The sequence below is a fragment of the Oryzias latipes genome, chromosome 17, assembly GCF_053564925.1.
Source record: "Oryzias latipes strain Hd-rR chromosome 17, Olatipes_Hd-rR_3.1".
Lineage (NCBI taxonomy): Eukaryota > Metazoa > Chordata > Actinopteri > Beloniformes > Adrianichthyidae > Oryzias > Oryzias latipes.
The window spans coordinates 32,239,523-32,256,064 of NC_136253.1; the positions used below are offsets into that span (position 1 = coordinate 32,239,523).

At 41.5% G+C, this 16,542-nt stretch overlaps 2 protein-coding genes across 3 annotated transcripts; both read right to left on the bottom strand.

Annotated features, from left to right (window-relative positions):
• Window positions 1-2,185: 2,185 nt before the first annotated feature.
• gbx1 (gastrulation brain homeobox 1) lies at window positions 2,186-5,157 on the bottom strand. Its single transcript, XM_004079394.5, has 2 exons — window positions 3,535-5,157; window positions 2,186-3,207 (listed from the first exon to the last, which is right to left on the bottom strand). The coding sequence occupies exons 1-2, from the start codon at window positions 3,983-3,985 to the stop codon at window positions 2,690-2,692; spliced, it is 969 nt and encodes a 322-aa protein (XP_004079442.1). The 5' UTR covers window positions 3,986-5,157; the 3' UTR covers window positions 2,186-2,689.
• A 516-nt stretch (window positions 5,158-5,673) lies between these two features.
• asb10 (ankyrin repeat and SOCS box containing 10) lies at window positions 5,674-10,951 on the bottom strand. Of its 2 annotated transcripts, none has more exons than XM_004079395.5 (5): window positions 10,444-10,951; window positions 8,790-9,057; window positions 7,047-7,551; window positions 6,455-6,568; window positions 5,674-6,249 (listed from the first exon to the last, which is right to left on the bottom strand). In XM_004079395.5, exons 1-5 carry the CDS (start codon window positions 10,766-10,768, stop codon window positions 6,064-6,066), a joined length of 1,398 nt encoding a protein of 465 aa, XP_004079443.1. In that variant the 5' UTR covers window positions 10,769-10,951; the 3' UTR covers window positions 5,674-6,063. The 2 variants fall into 2 exon arrangements, with proteins under 2 accessions (XP_004079443.1, XP_011485304.2); XM_011487002.4 differs by lacking the exon at window positions 10,444-10,951 and adding an exon at window positions 9,642-10,142.
• Window positions 10,952-16,542: the final 5,591 nt, after the last annotated feature.

Below are 16,542 nucleotides of genomic sequence, written 5' to 3' on the forward strand. Positions count from 1 at the left end.
ACATGCCCTCTTCTCCGTCAGTCTCGCACCTCTCCTCTCTGGGAGACTGCAGCATCCATTTATCAATTTCGGCTCTGTCATGTCTGACCCCTGCTTCCGTGTTCCCCTTTTTTCTGAAGTCATGTCTCCATCCTCTCACTTATCCAGTTTTCTCTGCTGCTGCCCACCTGGACTGTTTCTCCATGCTCCACCTCCCCACACTTCTTTGTCTCGCATTAACGCTCCATTCCCATCACTTTCCCCTTTTTTTCTCCTTCCTCCCTCTTCTTCTCTCCTTCCCCGTTGGCTTTCGCCTGCATTTCGCTGTTAATTTGCCTGAGAATGCATTAGCTGTAATGAAGGCTGAGGGCCGAGGGAATCCTCCAGGGTTCCATTAATCATCCCCCCTCAGACAGGCAACCTTGATTACAAGTGGCAAGAAATTCATTAGAGCCAGGCCTCTGACAACTCTTATCTCCGCCACTAGATCTGACTCATTAGGCAGCCAAATTAAAGCTATGATGGCCCTGATGAAACTCATCGCTTGTTTATCTTGTGCGATTTGATGCATCTGCCCATACATCACTGTAGCCACTACTGTCCGGACCCCCCCCCCCAACAAGTCAGGCCTCCAATCGGCTCTCCGTGCTTCCATCTCTTTCCCACGATGCCGATGGGAATGGAGAAACGATTGTCTTTTAAAGAAAATATTTCAATTTTGGATTTCTGATTCACAGAATGGATAAACTGAAACTCGAAAAAAGGTTAACAGGGATTTTAATGGCAGCTTACTGTTGGCTGAACTGAGCCGCAGCTCCTCATCGTCACCTTTTCTGTGCAGCTCATGGAGACTGAAATAGCTTTTACATTACAGCACAACGTTGTGAAACTGACCACCCATATTAGTCAGCTCTTGTCTCATAATAAAACTGCCCACCGCTGCTTCACAAGACCATCACTCCTTGAATCCCCATCCGAGTGTCACAGTCTTGATGTATGAGGTGGACTTTGAGATAAACTTTATTTGTTTTGGTGCCCAGGTCATGGACGGTTGAGCTCTGAGGTCAAACTGTGCAGCAGCAGGGATGAGTGTTAATAAGAACCTGACAGAATATAGCAGGAGCTTTCACAATGAGTAGGAATTTTAGGGACACAAATGTTTTTTTTTTAAATAAAATTTGACACTAAAAAATCTTTAAAGTCCAAAAATTTGCTGTGAATCATCAAATATGACACAAGGCCTAAGAATTTAGTTGTAATTGTCTGTGAAGCAAAATTATTCCAACATGAGAGTCTTCTGGAAATAGCTCAGAGAAGCTAAAGCCGCCATGAAAATGAAGCTTTTCACCAAAGATCCATTCTTCTTTCCTCCATCCTTTAATCAGATATTTTGATGGCTACCTTGAACTTTGCCCTTTTTTTGTTTTAAAGTCAAAATGTATTTTTTATTAGAAATTCTGTTCATGCAGTAAAAAAATGACTACATTTCACGTGGTGTATAACATTATTTTGTAAATTTGGCTTATAAAATTTTGAGTTTTTGAACATTTTATTATAATATTAATCTTTTTTGTAATAAATTATTTTTTGTGAGAGAAATGTCCCCAGAAATGATGAGATGCAACAAAAACAAATAAAATCTATCTTCATTTCTGAAAGTAAACCCCCTCCTTCTCCCATTTTTTTTTTTTTTTTTTGTTCTCCTTTTTTTTGCCAAAATAAATTTTGCAGCCAAGAAATGAGTCGGGGATGCTCCCGTTTGGAGGCCTGTCGTGACTCACAGAGAAGTTAATTACAGTGTGTTGAATGCGCCCAGGCTAATGAGGACCCATCAGTCCACTTGAGACTACATGGCCTCCCATAAGGAGGAATCAATCACTGCAGCCATTTAGAAAAACGCTCATCCAACCTTCTGAGGTTATTTCTAAAAGAAAACAATTGAAAATTCAAAATAATTTGAGAAAAACCTTGGAGGATTAGTGAAACTTGTTGTTTGCCTTGAATAAGTTAAAATATATACATTAAAAATAATAAAATCTACAAATATTTAAAAATGTTTGAGGAAATGTTTTATAGAAATTTGCGCAAATTTGATGCTTGCCATTTAACACTTGCGGCTTTTTTAAATGAAAACTCAGTTAACAAATTCAAAAACTAGTCAGACATTCTAGTTATTTTCCTCCAAATAATAATGATTCAATCTGGATTTCATATAAAGTGATTTATTAGGTCAATTATAATTTACAACTGTCCCTTGTTTGGTCGTTATTTCCTTCACATTTTTTTCTTGTCCTTCTTCGACAAATATCTCTGAAAGGTGTTTGTCACACACCTGTCAAACGAAACTCTTCAGTTACATGCAAACGTGTCTCAACAAACTGTACGAAACACAAAAAGAAAAGAAAAAAACTTTTTTTTCCGTCACCAAATCAGAACATGCACAACAGAACGTTTCGGCCCTACATAAATACTTAAAAAATATTTACAGCCACATCTCATAACTTCTCCTTATTTCTATTTATATATTTACATCACAATAAATAATAATAATAAAAAAGAAAAACATATTGCCAAATTCTCTGTTTGTGAGCAAACTCTCACCTTTCAGACCAAACAACTGAATCCTCCGTTTAGTGCGTCATGCGCTCAGCAGATCAGGGGAACAGGGTGTCTGTCTTTGAATTGGATTCTTAAACTCTGTTTTCTGAGTTCACGGTCTGGTCCCCTGCTCTATCTGTTGGTGCTGACTCCTCACTGCAAACCTGTTGACGTGCACGGGGATGGGGACCACGATTTTGGGGTTCCTCACGGGTTCTCCTGAGCGGTTGTTGACGTTGCCGGCTTTGATCCGTTTCCACTTGGCCCTGCGGTTCTGAAACCAGATCTTCACCTGCACCTCGCTCAGTTTCAGCGCGTGCGCGATCTGCGAGCGCTCGGTCAGGGACAGGTACTTTTTACAGTGAAACTCCTTCTCCAGCTCGAGCAGCTGCTCGCTGGTGAAAGCTGTTCGTCTCCTGCGGCTCTTCCCCGCCGAGCTGCCGGTGGGCAGCGCCTCCTGGGAGCTGCTTTTTAGTTTGCCCTTCTGGGACCCCAGAGGCCCACAGTTGTTCCCGTCTGAGAAACTCTCGTTCTCGCTGTCAGCGGAGCTGTCCTCCCGGTCGCTGCATGCCGCGTCTGCTGATTTTAGATCCAGCTTCTCCTCATCTGAACTGTACAGTTTGGTCTCACCTGGAATATGGATAAAAAGTTCACATAACTGAGACGTTTCAAAATAAGAAAATGGAATAATTCTCCACAAGTCTTCACTTATGTGTGATGACAGGATTACTAAAATAATTGGGTTTTATGAAAGGACTGAAAACCGGTTCTATTTGTACAACTTTTTAATTTTCCCACAAAAACATAGATTCTATAAGAAAATGACAAAAGGAATGTAAAATAATTTAAAAATTCTGTAGAAATAAAACACAGTTTTAACAAATATAACTTGTCAATGTGTCTCAAATCTGTGCGCACTTTTTTCTTGGCGCAACTGTCGTGCGTAATCGTCCTTACCCGATATAGTTTGGAAAGTTTCCGAAAAGTTGAGCAGCTCCTGTGCCTTGTCGCGGCTGTGCAGCTCCTCGGAGTGCGGACTCTCCTGTCTGCGCGCTCCGGGGTCAGCTGCGCTCAAACGCGGACCGGGCAGCTCCTGCGGCGGGTAGAAACTGTCCGGCGGGTCCGAGAAACTTGGCATGGTTGTGGTGAGCGCCACCATGGATGGTACCCCCTGTCCCAGACTGGCACAGAACGTGTTGGTGAGCCGCCCCGCGAAGGAGGCCAGCGGCGCGAGCGGAGGTATGCCAGATGACAGGGGCGAATGGGACAAAGCCTGCGGGATAACCAGCGGCCGGTAGGGCATGAACATGGGGTAGCCCGTGTAGAGCAGGTGTCCCGGCCTGGGCTGAGGGGTCCCTATCAGGGAGTCGATGGAGAACGCAGTCCCCTGACCGCCTGGTCTCTGCATATCTGCAGGAAAAGCCTCTTATTTGGGTGAAAACTTGACAGCAGCGTGTCCTCTCTGCGCGCCGGGCCAAACTTTCAGTTTGAGCGAAGAGCGGATTGAAAGTAGATCCTCTGGAGTGCTGTCATCCCTGTGCGCGGACTGCCTCTCCCGAGCTCTGCGCGTCAGTCACTCGGGCGCTTTGTTGCCCAAGCGCTACCTTTTTGTCACACTCTGAGACATAAACACACTCTCTATCTATCTATCTACCTCTCCCCTCTGCGCGCCTCCTCACTCCGCCCCTCTCCGCCGCACCATGTGCGCGCAGAGGAGGAGACGGCGAGAGCGCATTGGTTATCATCTGCAATACAAGGGGAATGAAAAGGGGGTGTTTCCCTGGGGGCTCATCCATCTTCCTCAAATTACGCTTCATTTCCTTATTCAGCCCATGACTTTTTGGCCGTCCTGAGAGGCGGTGGTTTCCCAGTGGAGCCCAAAGAGAGGAGTCGCACCCCCCTCGCAGCTCTCCTTCACCCCCCCCTCCTCCTTCCAGGTTCTCCATTGACTGCATGACGGTGTGAGAGACTCCAGCCCTTCCCCTTCTATAATCGTTGACCACACCAACCCAATCAGCTATTATTAATTTTGATTGATGATAAGTAATTACTCTGGATTTAAGGGACAGCGTAAAACAACGAGCGCTTTTGTTGGACTATTGGGGCCGATGGGCATCAAGAGTCAAGAGGGAGGAGAGGCAGATGTTTCCCGGCTCGCCTCTCCTTTTCTCTACGGCTAAAGACAAAGCCGTTGGCTTCAGAAAAAGAAGTGCTGCAACAATTGTTCCCTGGAGAGAGTCAGATTAGATTCAGATTAAAACCGTTTACGTGGGGTCATCTGGGACACTCCAGTCAAACGGGAGCGACTTTTCCACTCTGAAAGAACTCAGGGAAACTAGATTGAAAGGATGTGAATCGTAAACTTACCTCCACACCACCCCTGCAGCGTTTATAGACTAAACAACGCAGTCGTTTCCCTTTATTTGCGCGTAATAATTCGTCTTTGATCAAAGATCCACGTGGAGAATAAAAAAGAAGAGACTTTTTCTTTGAGTGGATCATCAGATCATCTCACCTTTTAAATGGAAATGGGAACTGATGATGATTAGCCCTATTGAGTCCTGCGTGCCCGGGCTCTCCAACTGGTCGGCTGATTGCACGAGGACATAAACATTTCACCACCGACTCTGATTAGCTCTGGAGGACCAGGCCAGGCTAATTCTTATAATTGCAAGTGACTCGAGCAGCAGCAGCAGCTCTCTTTGATCAGATTTTACTGCTACTTAATTCATTTCTTTTTTTCCTGTTTTGTTCTTAGAAAAAGCTTTTTCCAAAATTTTTAAACACAAATTGGAGACATTTTTTGAAAGAAAATTCCAATCCCAGCAGATTTATTTTCAATTGCTATCTGGATAATTAAACTGAATTTCCTTTGATATTTCTGATGCCCAATTTTGAAACCTGAATAGCAAATTTTACGCATTTTTTCCTCCAAAAAGAAACACAAATTCGTATTTTTTAAACCATCTATCCTGCAGAACCCCCCCCCCTTAATTCTGTTTAGAAACAATCCTTTTAATTGCTCTCAAAATGACATCACACAATTAAATATGCATTAATTACGTATTAAACACGCACAAATAATGGCTACAAAGCCACGATGCAGCATCACATTTTATTCTGAAATAAATAAAAAACATCCTCCTAAAATTAAACAAATCCATCCAACTATGTTATGAATTATCCTTTATAACATTAAACCCACGATGCTCACTTTAAAATCACAAAAGGCAACTAGAAATAATTAAGAAAACACGTTTAAAACAGAAATCAAATCTTTTACTTTAATAGTTCTTGTCTATAGCTCCCTCTTGTGGAAAAAGCATTTAACTGTTGACTTTGGTAGAAAGTGACACCAATAAAAAGAAAATTGCAACGTCATCTGATGTAAAGGTTAAACATTCAAATATTTATCAATATTTAATATCAGCCACTGTCAGCAAAGCATCACAATGGGCTGCATGATCCAAAAAGGACGAGGTGCATTTAGTGGACATATCCTCTGTAGTCCAGGAGTAAATAGTTTTTGATGAAGGTGGGCAGATCCAGTTCTGGGACCACTTTGTGCAGCCGCCCCTCCAGGAAGGTTCTGACCCGGCAGCGCGCCAAGTGCTGCAGAGATCGAGGCTTCATTGCCAAGGAGAAGACTGACTCGTAAAAGTCTTTGTGTTTCTGTTGAGTTGAGCACAAACGAACATTTATCAGGTTCTTAGAGCCCAGATCCAAAATATATAGATGTAATTTTATAGAAAATAATTGTAATTATTTTTTGGCAACGGTGATATTAAACTTTTTTTGAGGATGTAAGCATAACAAGACGAGGAAGATAAAAATCTAAAAACAAAGAGGTCAAAATGGATTTGTTTGGGTGACTTGCCTCAAAAGCCTCTGTAGACACAGACTCAAGCCAGGTGTCTGTGACTTTGAGGTGACTGTAGGCGTTCAGGAGAACCTCGATGGTGCGAGGAGATTCTGAGCAGTGTTTCAGAACCTGAAAGATGCACGGCAATCAGTTTCATACAATAATTTGTGCTCATAAGTGAGCTTGTGACTTCAGAACTGAAGAAATAAAGTAATTAAACACTTGTGAAATGAGCAGATTGGTCTTCTCCCTAGGGGTTTAACTGGAAATTATGCAATTAGTGCTAATTAATCTCCTATTAACACTCGCCTAATTAGGAACCAGGCATTTTGTCTAGTGCATGTTGGTTCACTGATAGTTGTAGTCTGTTTCCTGCAGAGAGTGCAACACTTCATGTTGTGTCATGAAATAGTAATGATTTGAATGTAAAGTTATATAGTCTGTAAAAAAATGATGTTTTAAGATTTTAATTCAAGGCGATTCAAGCTAATTGTTAAAGGGAGTAACCTTGATGAAAATGGGGTGTTGCTCTGGGCGTATTGGCACTAACCAACATCAAATGCATGACTAGGGTTCATTTGGAGGTATTATGGGATAGGATTTGCACCTTAGGTAGAGCACCAGGCCACACCCTGATTGAGCCATAATTCAGAAGAGCGCGGACGATCCTCTCCGGCTGATGGGAAGCTTTGTAACACACCACTTTCAAGACGTTGTGCATGGGAGCCTCTCCCCCGTAGTCCATGTCGTTCACACAGGCACCCTTAGCGAGCAGCAGATCCACTATATCTGGATTCACATTCTTGCAGGCCATGTGCAGAGGAGTGTGTTTGTCCTGGTCCTTGATGTGGAGGCTTGCTCCCGCCTCCAGCAGCCTCTGGCACACCTTATAGTAACGCTCCAGGTCCTGCAGCTCCTGAGGCTGAGAGCAGGCGGAGTTAAGGGGAGTGAAGCCCTCATCGTTTTGTTCGTCTAAAGCGGTGCCGTAGCTCAGGTAGAGGTCGACATGGTGGGGGAGGCCGTGCCTGGCTGCAACATGTAAGGGGGTGTCGTTTTCATCCAGACTGTGACCGTTGATTGTTGCACCGTACTGAAGGAGATGTTTGGCACATCTGCAATCAGAAGGAACGTTTCATAGATGGGGTTGTATTTCTTAGTATCAACCCTACCTAATGTGTTTACATTTCAACAGGTTACAAAACAACAACTTCAAATTTTGGGCTGCACGGTGGTGCAGTGGTCAGCCCCCCTGGTTCAAGTCTGGGGGACCTGAAACAGAACATAAATGGGGGACCTTACTGTGTGGGGTTTGCATGTTCTCCCCGTGCATGTGTGGGTTTTCTCTGGGGACTCCGGCTTCCTCCCGCGGTCCAAAAACATGCTTCATGGGTTAATTGGTTACTCTAGGTGTGAATGTTATTGTGCATGGGTGTGTGATTGCGGCCCTGCGACAGACTGGCAACCTGTCCAGGGTGTCCCCAGCCTTCGCCCACAAGTGGCCGGGAAAGGTTCCGGCAGCCCCGTGACCCCAAAGGGGAACAAAAGGATTAGAGGATGAATGAACATTAAATTTCATGCTACTTTCACGTTTGGCCTCGGGAATGCACATTCAAACAACGAATTCCAATGAAAAGTCTACATAAACGTGCATTTTGGGCTTCAAAACTCAAGCCTCGCTACCCACATTTTTAAGGCAGTTTTTGGGCTCTACGAGGAAAACACAAGGCTATTAAACGCACATGGAAAGGTGAACCAGTTGAACTTTGACCAATCAGGGACTCGGCCTTGGTAGTGGGCTTAATTTGATTCAGGGAAGTGCCAACTTTTTCAAAATTGATCATGGAGGAGAAATTAATTATTGTGGTTTGTGCCCGGTTGGAATTATTTGTCACCAAGTCTTTCATATATGTCGGAATAGAGCTGTGAAAGACAAAGATGGAGAAAGATTTGAGATTTTTGCACTGCTTCGACATTGTTCACCAAGCCTCTTCCAAGTGTAGGTACATGCGGTAGTACAGGAGTGCGTTTCAGAATTCAACATGTTTTTGAAAGTGTATCACATGCCCAGGGTGTACATTGCATCACTGGCATAAAGGATAAGAAGCATCAGGTATCTGGGATTTTTTTAGTCTACTTTACGGATGGCCAACCCTACTCCTCAAGAGCCACAACCCTGCCTGTACACCAGCTCTCCTTCCCCAGATTACTCCTGACTAGCTGACCCAGGTGAGTCAACATCCTGATTGACTGAACACACCTGATTTTGCTCGTCAGCTTCAAGCAGTCCAGGAAAAGCCAGGTTTGTGGCTCTTGAGGACCAGGGTTGTCCAGCCCTTCTTCTGATACTCACTCCAAAGATTCAGGGCTTGTGCAAACATGCAAAGGCATAAGCCCATCTTCAGAGACGGCATTGGGGTTGGCGCCATAAGCCAGCAACAGTTTGGTGCACTCTGGCTGGCAGTTTTCACAGGACTCGTGCAGGGCAGTGACTCCACCAGGTGCCAGGTCCACGTTTGCACCACGTTGCAGCAGGAGATCCAAGCAGTCTGCAAAACCTCTACTGGCAGTAATGTGAAGCGGCGTTGTCAGCTCTTGCTCATAGGTGAGTGACCAAAGTCCTGTCAACAGAGAGAGCAAGAGGAAGAGGTCTTTAGGAGTATGCAATTAGAAAGTCAAGCGGTTTAACCTTTAAAAACAGAATATTAAGATTCATTTAAAGCCATTTTTTGAGCTAATATAAAAACATTAATGGTCTTTTTTAAATTATTATTATGCTATCTTAAGGCAAAATCCCAAAACCTGTGTTGTTTTTAGGACACAGTTCCCGCAGGGCAGCAGGAGTTCATCTGAAATTTGAGTTGTGGGGCAGTACCACTGGCACGAAGCAACCCCGACCGCCCTTCCCCTCCTGGTTGCTGAGAGCTAGGGGTAGGGAGCTCCAAGTATATTTTCTGCATCACAAATAAGTTCTTTTTTTCATACATCTGATCCTGATTCACTCCAATTTGAATAAAGAAATACTCAGAAATGCATTATTAAGCTCAATTTTCTCAATATATGCCTTCCATCATAAGAAAAATCCCCAAAAAACATGTTAAAAACACCAAAACCACGATTTTTATCAAGTGTGTCTTTAAAACACATTTCAGATTGCATGCTGTAGCTTCTCTTTGAAGAAAATAGGAGTCACTGCAAAACCTACTGAGGCCTCTGTAGTTGAACCGGAAGTTTTTCCATTCCTCTATATTGCTGGTGTCATAAATGGCATCAATAAGGTAACTGTACTCGTCGTCGTCCATAATGCTGAGAAGAGTCAACTCATCGCCCACAAGCAGAGAGTTCCAGAACTGCAGGACGCAGCCCGTGGCCTTGGCTGTGGCGATCACATCTTCACGATATCTCTTTGACTTGTGCCACTTAAATTTAGATCCCACATAAGCCATGTTCCCCGCTGACCTGGTGGTTTTCCTCCTTTTGTTTTTTGGCTGTGACTTGCCTTGTGGACGATCGTTTCTGTGGACTGTTTGTGCAGACAGGGCTATTTCAGGAAGGTGCCATGTGACTCTTTGAGCCATGGGAGTCGATGACTGTGCATTACTGTCCCGTGTTTTTTTTTTTTTTTTTAAGTAATGCTATGCAGCGATTTATTTTTAAAACGTAAAGCTTTTTAATTTTTCAAAGCTGTTGATGGAAACTGAATTTTGTTTAGAGTCTTTCACCGGCAGCCTCTCTAGTGGACAGTGAAAGGCTCAATTGAAGCCAATGGTTTTATGCCCTGTTGCACGGAACAAATAAGTGCTGCGGTTGTCTATGAGGTGGACATGTAATGGCTTACAATACTGTCTCATGGTCTGCTTCTATATATGTAGTGTTGCAGAGTCTTCATGTGCAGCACAAACCTGACATTAGTTCCCTATTGGTTCTATTAAAGCAACAGATACAGTCTTAAATCTGATCATCTAGAGATGCGATGAAGCTGCCAGTGGACACACGTCTTCTCTTACCTTCTCCCCGGGCGACCCAGCGCATGTCCCCTCCTTGAGGTTCAATGACAACATTAGCTATGGATCCTCTAGGAAAAAGTCTTTGCAGAGCCTCCAGGTTTCCTGTGTAGACGGCATTCTGGATCACCACATCTTGGCACAGAAGAGGACGCTGGACAAAGCTGGTTCTCCAAGACGTTCTGTTCACAGACTCTTTCCTCTGCATATAAGTGCTAAGGTGATGGGAGGCCAGTTGTGTTTTGTGCCGGTTTCTCTCCAGCTCCTCCTTGTCTAGCTCAAGGGAACGCAAGGCAGTGGATGTAAAGAAAAAGGTTCCTCGAGACATGCTGGTCCCTGAGAAAAGAGGCTTTTGTAATGGACGCTGTCAAAAAAAACGCCTTTGATTTGGATCAGAATTATTTGCTTGTTGTCCTCCTCATGCTCACGGGTTAGAGGTTCACAAAGTTGTTTTGATATTCGGTAAGAGACCTTTCCCACCTTGTGACAAGATGGGCTATTTTTAGGTCTCACGTGCAAACGCTCACACTTCTCAGCTGCCTGCAGCTGTTCGGTTGATCTGCAGCTATTGCAATAAAGTCTGAAAGTGCTGCTCCAGCTACACGCCAGTCCTTTCAAATTTGTTTATCGTACAAATGATTGACTTTAAACATTAAAAAGTTTTATTTTACAACATCCAAACATCTTGTCATGTTGCTCAGGAGTTAATCTAAAACCTCAAGCTTTGAAATCTAGAATGCACGACAGTGATTTTTAAATAGTCATTCGATTTTTCATATTTAAAATACAGGTTTAGGCTTCCTCAGTCTTGGTTTAAGCCTTTTTGCACAGTAAATTGTATGAACTTGAACAATATACATTGTTGTAGGTAGACTGCAAAGAATGTGACAAAATGTAAAATCTTGTTTTAAGACATTCAAGATATTTCACCAGATTTAAATTGTTTTCTGTGCTCCACAAGTTTTCCTTAAAATCAGCACAGTTGAGAAATTTTTGACTGATCAGGATATAAATAAGGAAGTTATTATTAACCTATGTGACAATCCTTTTCCTTCATGCTCTTGGCAATAGATAAACCTAATTTAAGTCTAAAAAAAATTACATTTGTCTGTAATTTTTGGTTTAATTTTAAGTATGTTATTTTAACTTTCAATAATTGTACACAAGTTTGACTGCCATTTATTGTCATTATTTTGGAAACAAAAATTAAGATTCAAGTTCTAGAAATTCTATTTCATGAGTTTTTAGATAGATTACCTTTTATTGGCTGTTCATATTCAAATAAAATAAATATAAATAATGCAATATTTTAAATTAAATTGTTGAAATATCTTAAAATATTAAGAGAAACATAGAAATCATATAAATTGCAGACAAATGATTTTTCTTGTAGATTTTTTTTCTTAACCGAGTTCTACTGTACCTCCTGTCTGACGGCAGCAGAGAGAAGGAGTGATGGAAAGGAGGAGTGGTGTCTCCAGTGATGGAGACTGATCGCCTGTCCAGGTCATTGAGACGGTTGGCCTGATTGATTATTTTATTATGAAGGGCCACCTTGTACTAAGACGACATTCTCATTTTGTTCTTAAACGAGTCACTTATTACACTAGTCTTTTTGTCACTCTAATCAAAATGGTAAATAAATTAGGTACATGAAAACTCAAAAAATACAAAACTAATTGCTTAGAACTAGCACAAACATTCTTCTTATTGGGCTATAAGACATTCAATTTGAAGTAAAATTAACAGTTAGCTCTTTAACGTATTTTCCCATTTTTTTAATGCTTGCGTGGAACGTCTTGTTTCTATAATTTGATATCTTTTGATCCGATTTCTTGTTAAGTTAAACTTCTTGCTGCATCGTTTTACTACTTTCTATTGATTTTCTTAGACTTCTTTTCCTATTTTTGGCTACCACTTTTTTCATTGTAGATCTAAGATGTAAATAAATGTCTTGAATGTTTTGTTCTCACTATAGAGAAAGAGATTCTAAATGATCGTTGGCTCAGACTTCCCCGTCTGATCACTGCTAATGTCTTTCCTCATTAATGTCAGGTTTTTCCATTTTAACTTCTTTTTGACCATGGCAAACACTTTGCTAAAGGCAGAGAACATTTACATACTAGATCTTTACCCTCTGAAAAATCCCCTTTCATCAAAAATTAGTTGTAAGCAAAGCTCAACTTTTATTTTCGATTTGAAATTTTCCGTGTATCTGCTGAAAGATGAGCAAACACTAACACACATTTTTAAGCCTCAGTAAGTATTTTGCAAAATGTATTTTTCTGCTCTGTAGTTTTTCCTAAGAGCCCTAATGGATTTTCTGCATCCACACGGCCCCCCGCATTAGAACATTAGGCTGAACGACTGGCAACCGCTGTGTCACTCTGCCCCACGAGTGGGGCTCTGATGGCTGAGGGACGGCACATAATTAAGCCTCATAAGCCAACGCTTCTGACAAACATGTCTTCTGATTCATGAATGGTCATTTTTCTTGGGATTTCACACAAAGGCTGTAGAGGCACAAAGGAAGGGTTGGAGTGACCTTTTTAGTTTTTAAAAGACCCACTCCGATGAAAACAGAGTTTTTAACGTGTTATTGTGGTATTTGTTTTAATGAGGGAGAACAAATATGTGAAGAAACTGGATTCTCTAGAAAGGACTGTATTGTATTAGTTCGTAACCCCGTCAGTTTCTTGCACACAGAAATAATGAATAATGACTCAGAGACAGTAACTTATCTTTTTTAGGTTTACTCCGCACAAAGACCACAGATTTGTACGCAGGGTTACAGACATGTGAACATGGTGCATTCAAAGTCCGAACAAAGGGGTTCAGAAAAAGGGTTGACATATATACCTTGCATTTGCATATTCAGAACCTCATTCGATGGATCATGGTGTGAAAAACCCACCTACAGACTTTTGCAGGCTAGATGTTCGAAGGTCAGAGCACATAAAGTGTCAGATCTCTCTGGGGTTATCACAGACATTTGCCAGAACGCATACACCAGAACACACAAAGATGAAGAGGGAGGATGTTAAAGGAATGTTTTTCGAGACAATAGTCTTGGTTGTGCTCTGTCTGGAGTGTAATATACTTTTGAGATGATAATACATAGTGAATCGAGTTTAAGTCATTAATGTGATAAAAGGTAAAAGTTAGTATAATAAAATTTAAAAAGGGAGTTTCTAACTATCCTGTTTCTAATCATTCCTAACAAAATGTAAAAAAAATTCAGCTTAAAATTGCCTTTCTGAATTTTTCTTTATTCAAATCATTAGACGAAAAAAATGCGGTTTGAAAAAACCTGTAGCAGTCACTTAGGTGCTAAAATTGGCGGGCTCCCTCCTCGGCTCCATTCCCATGCTTCCAGTTGCAGACAAATTGATCCATGTCTGTCTTTGTTTTCCTCGTCCAAGCTGGCATTAGGCTCCAAATTTGCTCGTCATTTTTGTTGCACCGGTAATGTTATGTTGGGGTTGTGAGGGGTGTCACAATGTGATGTGACATGAGTGGCCTGGTTTACAAAGGAGGCAGATGACTCTTAACTTCAGGTCCAGGTTTTTATTTGCTGGTCTCACACCTTGGCTGCACAGCTCACACATGCCCTCTTTCACACTGAGCTCCTTCTCTTTTATGGGCTCCAGTTAATTGGCTGGCCACGCCCAGGAAGGAAGTCACATTTAAACAAACATTTAAAATAATTACAACAAAAGATAGAAATGTCTTGTAAATAATAGTTAAAGTCCTGCAAATAAAGACATACATAAATAAACAAACAACTGAAATCATTACAACAAAATGTATATACAAAGAAATCCAAATTCTTTCCACTTCCTGTGCCCAACTATTAAACAGGAAGTAAGGGCCTTGGCCACCATTTTGTTCCTTGGGCAACAAGAAGAGAAGGTGAGAAACATTACAAAAATCAAAGAAGTCTTAAACATGTGGTGATGAGTTATGATAGACCGGTGACAAGTAGATAAACTACTTTGTCACAAGGGGCTATAAGCTAATGAGAGAGAATGTAAACTAAGAGATGATGGGAAATAAGGACAGGCTTACTCCGTGCCATTGGATGATTTCTGACGTATTTCTGCTGCTCTGCAGAAAACTATGTCCTAGAAAACTGGATTTTGGCTGAAACGGCATAATCAGAATTAAAAGACCACTGGGAAAGCTGTGAAAGTAGCTTAAAAGATGATTGGAGTGGGACTTTAAAGCCCGCATAAATTCATCTGATGAACGAAGCACGGCCCATCGCGATGCCTGCGAGCGCCATCAGGTTTGTGCCACAGGTGGAAGAAAATATGTCTTAGCAGTGAAGGATACTTTTCCTATTTTACATTTGAAGACACAGCAGCATAGCTGCTTGCCAGCTATACCTTAATGACTGTTCCGGTATGGAAATCAAGGCCATTTATTTCATGTTACAGTTTAGTAATAGATGCCACATTAAACAGAAAGCGAGTTAGAGTTTCAACTTTCAAAACACACATTACTAGAGAGAGACTAGGAATATTGTTTTTGCGGCTGGAGTACATCCTTTTAAATGATATACATAATGAGTTTATAATATGCATCTGGGCTACCTCCTCTCTACTTTGATGTCTTCCAAATGGCCCGGGTGTCATCAGCAAAACATGTAGGCACTTTCCCGCCTCATTGACTCCCAAATGTATTTTAAATATCATTCCTGGTAACGCAATTATTTAAAACGCTGATCTAAACACTTACTAATGGGGAAAAAGACTGCCACTTGGATAAATTCATTTCTCAAATGGTGGGCATTCGTGGTTCGTTTTTTTTCTTTTTTTTTTTTTTTTTTTTCTGTGAAGCGGAGGCAACTCTGATGACAGGAAAAAAAAAAAGGAGCAGCAGCACCCCCTGCCCTCACAGCCCCCCATGGACATAATAGATCTTTGGTTTCCTCCCATTACCATCCAGTTGCGGTCTCTCCAACCTTCTCTGTATCGTGGTCAACTACCTTCGCATCCCCAGGCGGGAGAAAAGCTGGACATCAGTAACAGACCTGATGAAGGAGAGGCACTTCATTTATGCAATCATAGGCAATTAGTTCCCTCTGATTATGAAGCCCTTAATGCTATTTTGAGAACCGTGGCTCACTGTAATAGATAGAGATTAAACTATAGCCCTCCCACCAACACGGAGCAGCCATTTAATACACTGAGAAAATAATGAAATGTACACAGTAATTACAGTAATGTTAAATGCTAATGGCTTTGCAATTGGATCTGCTGTTAGTTTAAGATGGAGTCAGAGCAACTAAAGAGAGTTTAAGTTCAGAGAAGTGTTATTACAGCAGCGGAGCCCTTAATTATCAACCAGGTGTTTCTTTTTCTGAAGCCTGGTGATTGGTTTGACAGCTTTTAATGCTGGATTTTTACAATTCAGCTTTTGATTGAAAGGGAACTGTTTTCAAAGTTTTTATTCTGGAGCTGAATGAGCCGTCGGATCACTATGGACACATGTTGAGACCTAATCAGTGTCCCTAATTCACTGCAGACCGTATAGCAAGCTGGAAGCTTCATTTCTGCTACTTTTAATTTACAATTAAGCTTGTTTTTACATCTAATTTAAGTTTACATGGTTTAATTTTTAAGGCCTTTGTCATGACAGCACAGCAGTCACAACAGTGGCAAAAAGGCTGCACTGCATGACATTTTGTTCAACATTTACACACAAAAAACATAAAAATGTGTCGTGATAATATCTTCAACCTTTACATATGTGTGTAGGCTATAGCCTAGAGTCATAGATTTGAAAAACAATTGAAATTACAAAGCTGTTGAATTGTTTTTAGGTTTAGATTGATCCTTAATTAATAAAAGCTCCCCAAATTTACTTAAATACTCTGCTTTAGCTTCACGGATATAAATGATTTTTTCTAAAGGAAGGCAGGATAACATTTGTTCCAAGGCCTGTGCAATACATCTTTTGGCAGCTAGTGGGCAAACATCAATAAATGTACATTCAGTTTTCCTATAATTATGATTCACAGGATACAAAACCAATAGCAAAAAAACTAGGAATCCATTTGAGCAGTTTTGTATGGAAGCCGTGGCCAGTTTTGTCGTG